The 15,617-nt window shown below is 40.6% G+C and overlaps 2 protein-coding genes across 2 annotated transcripts; one reads left to right on the top strand and one right to left on the bottom strand.

Annotated features, from left to right (window-relative positions):
* Positions 1-794: 794 nt before the first annotated feature.
* Positions 795-15,252, top strand: LOC126629633 (probable choline kinase 2). Its single transcript, XM_050299718.1, has 9 exons — positions 795-1,033; positions 1,744-2,160; positions 2,672-2,793; positions 2,937-3,132; positions 3,748-3,865; positions 3,953-4,000; positions 4,092-4,192; positions 4,554-4,677; positions 14,752-15,252. The coding sequence occupies exons 2-9, from the start codon at positions 1,807-1,809 to the stop codon at positions 14,844-14,846; spliced, it is 1,158 nt and encodes a 385-aa protein (XP_050155675.1). The 5' UTR covers positions 795-1,033; positions 1,744-1,806; the 3' UTR covers positions 14,847-15,252.
* Positions 10,423-12,616, bottom strand: LOC126629634 (uncharacterized). Its single transcript, XM_050299719.1, has 2 exons — positions 12,505-12,616; positions 10,423-11,590 (listed from the first exon to the last, which is right to left on the bottom strand). The coding sequence occupies exon 2, from the start codon at positions 11,188-11,190 to the stop codon at positions 10,516-10,518; it is 675 nt and encodes a 224-aa protein (XP_050155676.1). The 5' UTR covers positions 11,191-11,590; positions 12,505-12,616; the 3' UTR covers positions 10,423-10,515.
* Positions 15,253-15,617: the final 365 nt, after the last annotated feature.

A 15,617-nucleotide genomic window follows, 5' to 3' on the forward strand; every position in this document is an offset into this window, starting at 1 on the left:
TAAAACTAAAGTTTTTGAGAACTTTTCTTTAGTTTTCCTTAAAAATTAAAGTAGAACTAGACTGAATCAAATAGCACATGAATTTTTGTACCCGAATCAAAATACTCCAAAGCAACACCAAGAGATGAGGGAATAAAAGTGTATCAAACTCGTCAACCAGATTTAAATATGAGACATCTCACTTATCAGTGAAAAATATGAGAACATAATATTAAGTGATAATTTCACATAAAACATAGGGCTAACTAAATTTCAAAAATGGGTCACAAGGTTTCAATTTTCTCACATTACCCCCCTAAAATTTTAATATTGTATTAATTTACTCATTTTGTCTAATAAATTATTTAAATATTCATTAAATTGATGACATAGTTAGCAAGAAACCCGTAATCACATTTCAGCGAGTAATACTATTTATACCATGTTTTTATACCAAATTTCTATATCATCTTAGGTGTCATCTGATGTGGACAGCACATCATTTGAAAAATTTGCAAAACCTAAAGAAATAAATGAGAAAGACTCCTCGTATACTATAAACATCATTGAATTGACTAGTTTTTCTTATTTATTAGTTTATTAAATAATGAACCAAATTTAAAAATCTCATTAATTTAAATGATATGACTGTTCACATCAAATACTACCTAAGATGGTATAAAAATATAGTACAAAAACAATAGCATTACTTCTATGTCGGCAGTTGGTCATCCACACGTGGGCACTCGGGTCGAACACGCATTTTCATCGATTATTCCCAAAGAAATGCTCTTTACCCAAAACCTTTCCTTGCTGACAGCCAACGGCCCAAATTCCTCTGCCAACTCACCCGTGCTCGAATCCCAAAATATTACCAACAAAACCACCACCCTCCACTCCCGCTTCAATTCCACCGCCATTGCCTTCCTCCCCGAAACCGCACGACGACGCGGCTCTCCTGCCCTTATCACCCACATTCCGAGCCCTCTTCTCGTGCTGTTCCTCTCCTCCGCCTTCCTTCCGGTCCGGCGGTCCGGTTCTCCTTCCTTTCCAGGTATTATTATCGTTCTATCGTCACCAATAGTTTGCATGCAACCAAAATAACAAATTGTCGTTTTATTTTATTTTGATTTTAATTTGGTTCTGGAGAATCGGGGTCGGATTCCCTTTCGCGCCAATTCCTGCGATTGTGCTGTGTTTGGCAACCGGGAATTGGTGACTGGATTGCTTAGAAATGAATGAGAAAGTTGCATCTTGCATGCTGCATGTGAATATGGGATTATTTTCTGTTTGTTTTGTTTGAGGAAATGGAATTTTCCCCTTCAACTATATTGGCAAGTTTCAGAATTGTGAGTATTATTGCATGTTACAGATCCTTAATCCTTAGCCAAGATAGAATTTTGGAAAACTTTCAATGTGGTAGATGGTTTCTTGCTTCTTGAAATATCTGGGGCGGCTTCCAAATTCCAAGCATTTTACTTTTTGTAATGTTTACTTATGGAATTGAATGTCTTAGAATCGTAAGTGATGGACACAAATTGTTGTGTAATTTGATGTCAAAATCGATTTTTGTCTGTTAGGTTTAGACCGCAATGGTGTGCTAATTATGCCCCTTTTTTACTTGCCTGCTTACCGTCTTGCTGATTACCGCAATGGGGTTCGGAATTTCGTGATCATTAGCAATCTTACAGTTATTGGTTAAATTTGTTGGCCTTAGTCATGTTAAATTCCTTGCTTATTCTTCTTGGAACATTTCCACACCAGGATATTAGGTTGCTTGGGTAATATTCATCGTTGTGGTGTGGAAGCGCAGCATAATCGTTTATTATGGGCGCCATGGAAAATGCCATAGTCAACAGAGAAGATCGTATTCCAGCAGAAGCTAGGGAGATTCTACAATCATTGGCTTCCCAGTGGGATGACGTGGTGGATTCAAAGGCACTGCAGGTGATCCCTCTCAAGGGTGCAATGACAAATGAGGTTTTTGAAATAAAGTGGCCATCAAGGACAGGGGAACTTTCACATAAAGTTGTGGTTAGGATTTATGGTGAGGGTGTCGAGGTGTTCTTTGACAGGGATAATGAGATCCGAACATTTGAACACATGTCAAAGAATGGTCAGGGACCTCGTTTGCTTGGGCGTTTTCCAAATGGCCGAATTGAAGCGTTCATCCACGCACGGGTACTTTCATTTTTACTTATCTTGCTGTCGTTCGCTAGCAATCTCATAATTCGCATTTAAAACAATATATAAAGGAAGTTGCTTTGGATGGTTCCTTACTGGTGCATTTCTTGAGAACACAAAATATTCTTCCACCATTTCTGCTTGGGGTTAGGAGTATATTATATGCACCATGTTCTTCTTTCTATTAATGCTCAGTTTATTTCTGGTGCATGAGAATGTCATGCTAAATTGTCATGTCGAGTGTTTTATGACTACCTTCTCTAGCTCAATATCAACTTTAGTAAATAATAATAATTTTCTTCAGCAAGCGATTAATTCCACTTTGCATTTTACAATTCCTTTTAGTGGTGGTTATGTATGAGAAAGATGAACGCATCTATTTCATATCTTGGGTTACATGGATAAATTGCATAAAGAAGTCAATTAAAGAGTTCTGTAGCTCCTTAAACTATGGAAGCACTTTTTTGTTCCTTTCCTGATTTTATCTCTTTCACTTGTAAATTTTCAGACACTCTCAGCATGTGATCTACGTGATCCAGATACATCTGCTCTTATAGCTTCGAAATTGAAGGAGTTCCATGAACTTGATATGCCTGGTCCAAAGGTTGTCACCCTCTGGGATAGATTGCGGTACATTTCTTTGTTTCTGCTGGACTATTCTCTGAAAGATTGAGATTATACCATGTGTCTAAATTAAGTGAGAATAAATTGTCGCATGAATTAATGTTCCGACTGTTGTTATAGCTTCAATCATTTCTTTGTAAATGTTCCAGAAATTGGCTCAGTACGGCCAAGAGATTGTGTACCCCAGAAGAAGCTAATTCCTTTCAGCTGGATTCTATTGAAAACGAAATCCCGTTACTGGAGAGGGAGCTCTCAGGGCCTCATCAACGTATGGGTTTTTGCCACAATGATTTACAGTATGGTAACATAATGCTTGAGGAAAAGAGTAAATCAATAACCATAATTGTAAGTTTCTCATTCTGCTTTTAATTTCAATTTTTTGATTTTCTCATCTGAATTTTGGAGTCAAAATCTTATTTTCATTTGATCTTTTAGTTTTTACTTTAGTAAATAGTTAAGATGTTTTCATTACTATGCAACAACGAAATACCTAGTTATAAGAGTGTATTTTGCTTAGATGATTTCTAATTGTAGTATGGCAGATGCCATTGGTAGAAAGGATGAAAAGTATTTCAAATAGCTTGTATCTGTGAATTTCACCATATAATTCCAACTGCTAACAATACCCAGAAAAAATTAAAAAAAGATTAGGATTGAGATTATCATTAATCATATGGAGATAGTATATCAGTTTTTATATGGATGTATATAGGTTTAAAGTTTAAACGTCATCCTATATGATGTTTCGTTGGAAGGATTATTGACTAGAAGAGTATGAATTTGATTGTGCGAAGAAAGTTCTGTTCTTTTCTTTCTTTTTTTCTTTTCATTTCTTGGGAAGCTAATTCAGCACCATGTTTATTGGTATATCCAATTATGGCATCGACAATGTGCGATGGGGGCATGAACAAGAGTGGGAAGATTCTTTTGTTCTGATATTATATTTAACTTTCCTGCCAGGATTATGAGTATGCAAGTTATAATGCTGTACAATTTGACATAGCAAATCATTTCTGTGAGATGGCAGCTGACTATCACACTGATACACCTCATATTTTGGACTACAGCAAATATCCTGGTTTGTCATCTGTTCTGGCACATGCTTTTGTGTTTATCTTGTATTATTTCCTTCTGTGCCATTCTATATCTTGACCTGTCACAACAGGTTTGGAGGAGTGTCGGCGGTTTGTTTGTTTGTACCTGAGTTCTTCAGGTAATATTATTTATTAGATTATGTTGTAACCTCTCTCAAGAAATTGGAAGGATTTATTTGATATTCTCTGAATTGTGGGATTTGTATGCAGGCAATCAACCTACTCACAGCGAAGTGGAGCAGCTGGTTCAAGATGTTGAGAACTATACTCTTGCAAGCCATCTTTTTTGGGGCTTATGGGGAATAATATCGGTACTCATCGTTTCAACATAGTTTCATGGATAGAACCTTATTATCATAGAAACCTATTGCCACTGTGACTTCCAGAATGACAGCTAACCCCTTAGGTTCTTAATATGTTTTTCTTTATTTTCTTTAAATGCCTTGTTTCTCTGATTTTTTAATTTTATTGGTAATCTAGTTTCTTTTTCATATCTTAGCATGCCGGCTCCTGTTGAGACTTGCCATATTGATGGTTTATCCTATAAGCTATCATGTCAATGTCAGGCCGTTGTTCTAATTTTTAACGGTGATCAAGGTTACATAATGGGTTGCAATGCCTTCATGTGGCTGCATTTAATTTTGTCTCTGCATTTGGTTTTTCATTTTTCAGGAACATGTGAATGAAATTGACTTTGACTACATGGAATACGCAAGGCAGAGGTTTCAACAGTACTGGACAAGCAGGCCTAAGCTGCTGGGTTCCGTTGGATCTCCTCCAGATATTGTAACTGATGGTAACTGTGCTGTTTAGCTCTCATGTTTAATTCACATTTCTATAGTCCTTTTGATTGCACTGCATTACAGTCCAGCAAGTGTATTTTGTTATCTGATAATGACTTTATAGGAAGAACAAAAAAACCCCAAGTTATTTTCTGTTTTTACTTGTCTCCTTGGATGCCTCATCTTTTGACTGATCCTATACCGTTTTAGTTATGTGATGAGCAGTCGGTGATGTATGCTTTTCAATGGAAATTTTGTGCCTTGACTTTCTCAGTTGATTCATCTAAAGGTGGCATAAGCCTGATATTGTGATCTTCAAAGCTCGGGTAGATGGGAGTAATCATGGTACTTTAGGCTGAGTTTGGGTTGGGTGAACCGTGAACATAAAAGGTAACTTGATACGGATGAAGTTTTAACGAGTGACCATTTTGGGAGTCCTAGTACTGAAGTCGTGATCACCAATCAGGTTCATTTTCCCATAGCTATGAGACATCACTTGTAGTTTGCTATTTATCCCAAGCTAAATTATAGCTACAGTTCTTGACCGTGAATGGGAGTAGAGGTATCTGTCTAATGGAGGAGCTCTTGCTTCTTTCTGTTTAATTTCCATACTGCGGGATCATAAAGATGAGTCTCCTACATCTAGAGAGACTGGAGCAGTCACTCTGAGTGGTAAATGTATAAAGGGGGCTGTAAGTTTTGGAGAACAGTGCCTGAAAACCTTAGGCAATGGTAGAAAACTGACCCGTTTGAACAGTTATACAAAACTTCTTGTGTCTATCCTGTGGAACGAGTCTCTTAACCGTGATCCTGCCTATGTTGAAGACTCATATTTCTTCTTTTTATTCTGGAATTTGTGAGTGGAGTACTGATTGATTGGTAATTGTGACAAAGGATAGTCATGAAAGTAATCTCTTGGAATGGTAGCATCGAGTTTCAAATTTCCATTTAGACCAAACCCAACTCCAGGCTAAAAGCCAAATTTTAGGTTTACTCAACCTAAGCCAAATTTGCAGGTTAAAAGCTAAAAGTCAAATTCCCTCTAAAAATTAGTCCAAATGCGAGTGGACTCTCCGGAAACAAGCCCAGCCGCAGCCCACCCACTCGCCCCCATTGCCCCACGTGGCATCAAGCCTTCAGCGCTTGACATAGGGGGGGTCCATTGTCACAACAGCTGTTGACCACTTGCAGGAGCCCAATAGCTTTAATTTGCACTGGACGACTGATATATTTGGACCGTTGGATAACCAACGGTCCAGATTTAAATTTTGTTTTATAAAAAAATGTAATTTTAAAATACGTTGAATCCAACGGTTGAGATCGGATATAATCAAATCTAACGGTAAAAAAAAGATCTGACGGTTGAAATTTAAATCCAACTGCTAAAATAATTAACAAAAATTATTTAACTCAAAATTCACCCAAAAACTCTATAAATACCTATGTATTTGTTCAAACATCCACACAAAACTCACTTTTCTCATGTGTGTCATGTGTTTTACATGTGTTCTATGTGTGCTTTATCTCTACCATGTGTTTTGTATGTCCTTCACATGTGTTTTGTATGTGCTTCACATGTGTTATGTGTTTCATGTATTTTATGTTTATACATCTCTATCATGATTTTCATATTCTTTTATAGTGTTTTATGAGTTTTATGTATCGATTTAGTGATTTTTCAATATTTATCGGAATTTAAATATTTTTATATTAAAATGTTCATAAAATTAATTTACGATAGTCTACATAATTTTTTTCTTAATTTAAGAAAAAAAATAGTCTAAGTTCATTATTTAATAATCTAGGGCTAAAATTTTAAACAAGAATGGTTAGAGTAGAAAATCTGTTTCTGAGCTAAAAAGTTTAGCTTTTATCCCAAGGGTTGGAGATGATCTTTAAGGAGCTAATAGTTTAAATCGTTGACTATATTCGGGGCATGTCTTTATTATGTAATCGGAGGTCAAGAGGTAGCTGATGAAAGTTGGTGGATATTTTGGTGTGGGTATCAATAGTTTTTTGTCTTCAGTCTCGTTGCTGTTTTAGCTCTTTTATTTTTCTTGTGCAATTTCATGTTGTATTTCTTGCTTCTGCGTCCCATTCTTTGGTTTATGCAACATCTTCAGGTCATGAAGTTGCTCCATACATATCCTTAATATTTCATATTTGACAGTTTTCCCACATTATGTAATGCATATACAAATAAGTAAATGAAAAAGTTTCAGTTAAATACGAGATGCATGGAGTGCTGCTTGACAGCACAAGTGACGCTGTGGAGACCCTCTTGTTCTTTGTTTTGTTTTTTTGTTTGGTTGGTGTGAATATGGTTAACTCCGCCTATGTATCTTACATTGCCGGTCCCAAGCCCGGATAAAGGAGGAGGGGGAGGGCGTCAAGTAGTCGACAGCCGGCACTCCATGATCACGTCGAATCCTTATGAAAATGAATCCAGAACAAAATCGCGCTAAAGCTAGGGCGTCACCCGTAAGTGGCGCGCTGTGTGGCCCGAGCACAGTGATAAATGAGCAAGGGTCGCTGTATCTCCATCGGCACCCGGATGCAGTGTTAAATGAGCAAGGGGGCCATAGAAACTTCTTTTCGAACGACTCCACTCAAAGTTGTTTGGGAGCATATGCTCCTATCAACTTTACACGGGACACACAAAAGAAGTACTTTGATCCTATTAGACGGGGGAGGGTGAAGAAGCTAGGACATAAGGGTAGAGTTCAAGAGAGCAAAATGCGTTTAGGAACGTGGAATATAGGAACCTTAACGGGAAAATCTATGGAAGTAGTGGAAGTTATGGTGAGGAGAAGGATAAATATTATGTGCCTACAAGAAACTAAGTGGGTTGGTAGTAAGGCAAAGGATCTAGAAAACTCAGGGTTTAAACTTTGGTATTCGGGCACAAATAGAACGAGAAACGGTGTTGGCATCATCGTGGACAAGACCTTGACACAAGATGTTGTAGATGTCAAGAGGGTAGGAGATAGAATCATGGCAATCAAGATTGTAATAGGACAAGAACTTATCAATGTGATTAGTGCGTACGCACCTCAAGTAGGGTTGGATACGAGTTCGAAGGAGAAATTTTGGGAAGACCTTGGAGACTTGGTGCAAGGAATTGCTCAGACGGAGAAGTTATTTATAGGAGGAGATTTAAATGGACACGTGGGCAGGGAGACAGGCAACTATGGAGGTTTCCATGGTGGCCATGGTTTTGGGGAGAGAAACGAGGATGGGGAAGCTATCTTGGATTTTGCAATGGCATATGATCTTTTCTTAGCCAATACCTTCTTTAAGAAGAGAGAAGAACATGTGATCACCTACAAGAGTGGGTCGTCAAAAACACAAATAGATTTTCTCCTAATGAGGAAAGGGGATCGTATAACTTGTAAGGATTGCAAAGTTATACCAGGAGAGAGCGTGGCTAATCAACATCGCTTGTTGGTGATGGATGTACATATCAAAAGAGTGAGACAAAAGAACAAGACTTGGAAGTGCCCAAGGACTAGATGGTGGAATCTAAAAGAAGAAAAACAAGCCATTTTCAAAGAGAAAGTAATCACCCAGTGTGTGTGGGATAGAGAGAGGGAAGCTAGCCAAATGTGGGATTCCATGGCTAGTTGTATTCGAAAAGTAGCAAAAGAGGTATTAGGAGAGTCCAAAGGCTTTGCCCCACACCAAAAGGAATCTTGGTGGTGGAATGAGGAGGTACAAACAAAGGTGAAGGCTAAGAAGGAATGTTGTAAAGCCTTATACAAGGATATGACCGATGAAAATGGTGAAAGGTATAGAAAAGCGAAGCAAGAAGCGAAGAGAGCTGTGAGAGAAGCTAAGTTAGCGGCTTATGACGATATGTATAAGCGACTAGATACCAAAGAAGGAGAGTTGGATATCTATAAATTAGCTAGAGCAAGGGAAAAGAAGACAAATGACCTAAACCAAGTGATGTGCATCAAAGATGAGGATGGAAAGGTTCTTGCTACAGAGAACGCGGTTAAAGACAGATGGAAAGGTTATTTTCATAATCTTTTCAATGAAGGGCATGAAAGGAGTGCTTCTTTAGGGGAGTTGAGTAACTCAGAAGAGTGTAGAAACTACTCTTTTTATCGTCGAATCCGGAAGGAAGAAGTGGTTGTAGCTTTGAAGAAGATGAAGCATAGAAAAGCAGTAGGCCCAGACGATATACCAATCAAAGTGTGGAAAGTTTTGGGAGAGACAGGTATAACATGGCTCACTGACCTTTTTAATAGGATTTTGAAAACGAAGAAGATGCCAAATGAGTGGCGAACGAGCACTTTGGTGCCTATCTACAAGAATAAGGGCGACGTACAAAATTGCATGAACTATAGGGGTATTAAGCTAATGAGTCATACAATGAAGCTCTGGGAGAGAGTCATTGAGCATAGATTGAGGCAAGAGACACGGGTTTCGGACAACCAATTCGGGTTCATGCCAGGGCGCTCAACCATGGAGGCAATCTATCTCTTACGAAGATTGATGGAAAGATATAGAGATGGGAAAAAGGATTTACACATGGTCTTTATAGATTTGGAAAAAGCGTATGATAGGGTCCCAAAAGACATTCTTTGGAGGATTTTAGAGAAGAAAGGAGTACGAGTAGCATATATCCAAGCTATAAAGGATATGTATGAAGGAGCAAAGACTGCCGTAAGAACTCATGAAGGACAAACCGAAAGCTTTCCCATAACTGTAGGATTACATCAAGGCTCATCTTTAAGTCCTTACCTTTTTGCGTTGGTAATGGATGAGTTAACAGGACATATTCAAGATGATATTCCTTGGTGTATGCTTTTCGCAGACGATATAGTGTTGATAGATGAAATTCAGGAAGGGGTAAATGCAAAGCTTAACCTTTGGAGAGAAGTGTTGGAATCTAAAGGTCTTCGCCTAAGCCGATCAAAGACAGAATATATGGAGTGCAAGTTCAGTGCAAATGGAGGCCAAAACGAGTTAGGGGTGAGGATCGGAGATCAAGAAATACCAAAGAGCGACTGTTTTCGTTACCTAGGATCTATCTTGCAAAAGAACGGAGAATTAGATGGAGATCTCAACCATAGAATACAAGCTGGATGGATGAAGTGGAAGAGTGCATCCGGCGTGTTGTGTGACCGCCGTATGCCACTGAAGCTCAAGGGAAAATTTTATAGGACGGCAATAAGGCCAGCGATGCTGTATGGCACAGAATGTTGGGCGGTGAAGCATCAACACATACACAAAATGGGTGTAGCGGAGATGAGGATGCTTCGTTGGATGTGTGGGCACACGAGAAAGGATAAGATTAAGAATGAGGATATCCGGGGTAAAGTAGGAGTAGCCGAAATTGAAGGCAAGATGAGAGAAAATCGGTTACGGTGGTTTGGACATGTGCAACGAAGGCCTACTGACGCTCCGATTAGAAGATGCGACTATGGGACAGAGGTTCAGGGCCGAAGGGGTAGATGAAGACCTAGGAAAACTTTGGAAGAGACTCTAAGAAAAGACTTAGAGTACTTGGATCTAACGAAGGACATGACACAGGACCGAGCACAATGGCGTTCTAAGATTCATATAGCCGATCCCACTCAGTAACTTGGATTTTCCAAGTCTCCAACCGAGAAGTTTTCCTCACTCGGGAAATTAAGGGAACACTACCCCAACCTACATGCTCCACTCAGAAAGCTTCAACATACAAGCTTCAACAAAAGAAAATTCAAAGAACTTAGCGAAGAAGGTTTTGGTGTATTTAACACAATACGTTGAAATGAAGGAAAACTTATTTATTGATATCTCCGATAAGCTACAAATATGTACATATACATGAGTCAAAATAAACAAACAAGAGGGAGCCTTCACAAGGGTTGCTTAGGAGAAGTCTCAGCAGTCGGTAGAGCCCCAGAAAGAGAAGGCACCGGAGGGGGATCATTCGGAGCCTCAGTACTGGACAGAACCCTAGAAGGAGGAGGCATCAGAGGTTGATCATTTGGAGCTTCATTACGCGGTACAGCCCCAGAAGACGAAGGCAATAAATGCCTTTGGAACAAACCCACAAATCTCTGATGATCAAGTAAAACCTGACCATCAGTTTCCTTCATCTGGTCAAGCTTCCTCTTCATGTTTATAGCATAGTCATGTGCGAGCCGGTGCAACTGTTTATTCTCATGCTTGAGCCCTCTAATCTCCTGTTTGAGACTCATCACCTCAGCCGCCAATGATTCAACTTGGCGGGTTCGAGCAAATAGGCGTTGGGCCATATTAGACACAGAACATGCACACTGAACACTGAGAGCCAGCGAATCCTTAACAGCTAACTCATCAGACCGTTTGGAAAGTAGTCTGTTATCTTTGGGAGTGAGAAGGTTCCTGGCCACCATCGCAGCAGTCATATCATTCTTCATCACGGAATCCCCAACGGTAAGAGGACCAGTAGGGGAGACGAAGGATGGGCGCCATATGTTGTCTGGAGAAGGCGGGGCTGCCTCTTCAACAAGGTTCAAGTCAAAACGACGGTCGGAGGGGCCAGACATTTTCAAAGGTGTTGAAGAGAGAAGAGGTTGGACAAATCAAGATCTTAGAAGTGCGAGAATGGAGCTTCTACTGGTGGAGATTCAAGTGTGCTTTGGAACTTAATGCCAGCCCCTATAAAAATCTGCACTCGACGGAGCTTCAGAAATCGAAGAGGCGCCTGCTCAGAAATCGAAGAGGCGTTTGCTTTCTCAAAAGTTGGGCTGCTTAGAGACCACGAGGGTTGATCTCAGAAATCGAAGAGGCGTTTGCTTTCTCAAAAGTTAGGCTGCTCAAAGACCACGAAGGCCGATCTCAGAAATCGAAGAGGCGCTCGCTTTCTCAAAAGCTGGGCTCCTCAGAGACCACGAGGGCCGATCTCAGAAATCGAAGAGGCACCTACTTTTCCAGCCTTGTCAGCACCTGTCACACGCACACTCAGCTTTGCGGAAATTATGGGCATTTTGTCGAAGACTTCTGAGGAAGTAGAAAACACATGAATCTTACTGTTCAATCACCCACTTCCCACACGCAACAATAGCTCATGGGTACCACAGATAACTTTGCCAAAGTTCTCTGCCAAAATTGAGCACGTAAAGCTTGCAGCTCCCACTACATCGCTCTGACCAAGAAAGGTAAAAGAATAGCAAAGAAACAGCACTAACAAAGTTTAGACCCATAAATTTTGAAGGTCTAGCTACCATATTATTACCCACAAGGGTAAAGGAACAGTACCACTGCTGGATAATTGGAAAGTCCCTGTGTGTCAACCTCTGTGCTTCGTGGCAAGGTAGACTAGCAAACATGCCCAACCTTTACTCACACTCGAGAAAACACTCCCAATAAGATTGCTTGCTCCAAAATCGAAGAGGCACCGTCCTCCGAATCTCGAGAGCCAGACTCCCAACATGACTACTTTCTCAAAAATCGAAGAGAGGGTAAAGGAACAGTACCATTACTGGATAATTGGAAAATCCCTGTGTGTCAACCTCTGTGCTTCGTGGCAAGGTAGACTAGCAAACATGCCCAACCTTTACTCACATTCGAGAAAACACTCCCAACAAGATTGCTTGCTCCAAAATCGAAGAGGCACCGTCCTCCGAATCTCAAGAGCCAGACTCCCAACATGATTACTTTCTCAAAAATCGAAGTGACACTGCTCCCCGAATCTCGAGAGCCAGACCCCCAGCATGATTGCTTTCTTAAAAATCGAAGATGCATCGTTCTCCGAATCAATCGAAGAGACGCTTGCTTTCTCAAAAGCTGGGCTGCTCAGAGACCACGAGGGCCGATCTCAGAAATCGAAGAGGCACCTACTTTTCTAGCCTTGTCAGCACCTGTCACACGCACACTCAGCTTTGCGGAAATTATGGGCATTCTGTCGAAGACTTCTCGAGAGCCAGATACCACAGACCACTTTTTCAAAGTGCTCTGACAGAGTTAAAACATGTGAAGCTGACAGCTCCCACTACCGTGCAATGACCAAGCAGGGTAAAGGAATAGCATTACTACTTGTTAGGGAGACTCCTATATATGTCGACCTCCATCCCCAACGGACAGGCAGACCTGCAAAAATGCGCAACCCTTCCTCATATCTGAGAGGGCACTCCCAACGAAGCCTTTCGAAATATTCAGCTTTCTTTCCCCCCGATAATACCTCTGCAAAGAAGCTATACTAGAGCAAGAATATCTCATATCATCAGGGTTAAAAGCAAGAGTATCCCATATCATGCTTTTTCCCTGTCTTTTCCTTTGGCCTTGTTTTTACCTGCAAGACAAGAAGAAAGAGAGCAATCAGTCAGCACTTGGAATCAAGCTTCCAGCCAGGAACTGACTGCCTGGAACCCCTTACCTGATTACTTACCTGGCATTGCTCTCGAGTACTCATCTTCAACATCTTATGTTTCCAGGGAAGATACCGCATCTGCTTGAGGAACAGATAGGGCAAGTACGAAGGATACAAGGAAGCATGTGGAGACAAGCGTAACAGCACACGTGCCGATACATCCATTACTCTGTCAAAAGCAAAAGTATCCCATATCAGCAGGGTCGAACGTACTCTAGATTTGATGGACTTGTTTTGACCCTCAAATTCTTCAGTCGGCTCTGGAGGAAACCAGAAAACCCTCCAGCTCAGTTCAAGAATAAGCCTGTGGAAAGTTACTTCTTCAAAAGCAAAAGTATCCCATATCATCTCTTCTCATTTTTCTTCTCTTTATCCTTCATGCTGCTGCAAGATGGGGAGAAGGTGAACAATCAGCCGGAGCTCTGATTGCTTACCTTGTCTGTCACCTCTTTCAGCAGATCCCTTAGCTCGGCGACTTGGGGGACTCCTACTACATGGTTTGTATTGCGCTTGACCAAGCCTGAAACTACAAGTAAGCTTCAAGTGAAATTGATACATTACCTTGTGCATCTCCACCAGTTAAAGATACCACCCCTGGATGGAGGAAGAGTACTTCCAGAGAAGATGCCACATCTACCTATGAGACAGATAAGGCAAGTCAAGACGATACCACACTCCGATACTTAGAAGTTTCGTGATTACGAGATCATCCTCTCACAATATTTCCTAATGTCATTTGTACTAAATCATTCACTTGTACTCACTAAATGAGAGCTTGAACCTATGTACTTGTGTAAACCCTTCACAATTAATGAGAACTCTTCTATTCCGTGGACGTAGCCAATCTGGGTGAACCACGTACATCTTGTGTTTGCTTTCCTATCTCTATTCATTTATATACTTATCCACACTAATGACCGGAGCAATCTAGCGAAGATCACAAAAAGCGACCGTTTTCGCTACCTAGGATCTATCTTGCAAGAGAACGGAGAATTAGATGGAGATCTCAACCATAGAAGACGAGCTGGATGGATGAAGTGTAAGAGTGCATCCGGCGTGTTATGTGACCGTCGTAGGCCACTGAAGCTCAAGGGAAAATTTTATAGGATGACAATAAGGCCAACGATGTTGTATGGCACAGAATGTTGGACGGTGAAGCATCAACACGTACACAAAATGGGTGTAGCGGAGATGAGGATGCTTCGTGGGATGTGTGGGCACACGAGAAAGGATAAGATTGGGCATGAGGATATCCGAGGTAAAGTAGGAGTAGCCGAAATTGAAGGAAAGATGAGAGAAAATCGGTTCCGGTGATTTGGACATGGGCAAAGAAGGCCGACTGACGCTCCGGTTCAAAGATGTGACTACGGGACAGAGGTTCAGGGCCGAAGGGGTAGAGGAAGACCTAGGAAAACTTTGGAAGAGACTCTAAGAAAAGACTTAGAGTACTTGGATCTAACGGAGGACATGACACAAAACCGAGCGCAATGGCGTTCTAGGATTCATATAGCCGACCCCACTTAGTGGGAAAAGGCTTTGTTGTTGTTGTTGTTGTTGTTGTGGTGTGAATATGGTTCTCAATGAATTTCATTTCGTGTATTGTCCAAATACATTTCTATCCGCTTGTATTGTAAGTGTGTAGGCTTTTTTTACATGTTTCATCTACCCGGTGATTTTCTTTTTCTGTTGTCCGTTCTTCAGGCTTTTCTTTTATGTGAAAGTGAGTTTTGGTTTGCAGGCGAGCAAAAGGGAACTGAAAAAACATTAGCTAAGCGGCCAAGTATGTTGAAGAAGCTTAAGAAATATTTCAGCTTCACAAAGACGAAAACTTAGGTTTAGAGATTTTCGCGACTAAGGGTGACATCAGTTTCAGACCGGGGGAGGGCGTGGGGTGTGAATTCGTGAGCGGATTGCATAATGGGATGAAGTGTGCGTACGGTGTAACATGAGACTGGTGTGGCGACTGCAGAAAGTGGGATTTGAGGTTGTAAACAATCGATCATGTCTTCATGTGATCGATCTATGAAGACATTATCGATCTGTCATAAACGTCCTCTCGTATATTGGCATTCGCAGACGTGTGGATGCAACTTTTGGAGCCTCTGCAGTTCGAGTGGCCCTTTATTAACAAGCGCGTAGACGTTAATATCGTTGAGAGTGCCGTCTTCTTCGATGGAATGCAGTGTTTGATTATGTACTGTTGGTTTCTATTACATATAATATACGTATTTCTTTTCTATTTTTCTGCCTTCTGTCTTTATTTTTTTGATAAATTTTCTCTGATTTCTTGGTGACAAAACAAATCAAATTTTCTCAAAACTCAGTAACTTACGAATTTGGCGACGGTACATGCATTTACTTACATTCACTATATAACGGCTGCGGTATATGCCTTCAAAAACGTATTGCTTGAAAGATTGTCTATCTACATCAGATGTTGGAAGAATTCAGAGTCAAAGATTATATTCTAACACTACCACTTTTGAGTGGTATGAAGTAAAACGGGTTGACCTGAAATCTGAATAAAACTTAGGCGATTATAATTCACACTACAACAAAGAGCTCACATCGCTAAACCCAAAATCATAAACCCTAAACGATTTT

Source organism: Malus sylvestris, chromosome 7 (assembly GCF_916048215.2).
Source record: "Malus sylvestris chromosome 7, drMalSylv7.2, whole genome shotgun sequence".
Lineage (NCBI taxonomy): Eukaryota > Viridiplantae > Streptophyta > Magnoliopsida > Rosales > Rosaceae > Malus > Malus sylvestris.

Excerpts from the sequence above, each read along its gene's own strand:
- LOC126629633 (XM_050299718.1), top strand. The coding sequence starts at position 1,807 with ATGGGCGCCATGGAAAATGCCATAGTCAACAGAGAAGATCGTATTCCA. Across the intron at positions 2,161-2,671 it reads AAGCGTTCATCCACGCACGG|ACACTCTCAGCATGTGATCT; the intron begins GTACTTTCATTT and ends GTAAATTTTCAG. Across the intron at positions 4,678-14,751 it reads TCCAGATATTGTAACTGATG|GCGAGCAAAAGGGAACTGAA; the intron begins GTAACTGTGCTG and ends TTTGGTTTGCAG.
- LOC126629634 (XM_050299719.1), bottom strand. The coding sequence starts at position 11,190 with ATGTCTGGCCCCTCCGACCGTCGTTTTGACTTGAACCTTGTTGAAGAG.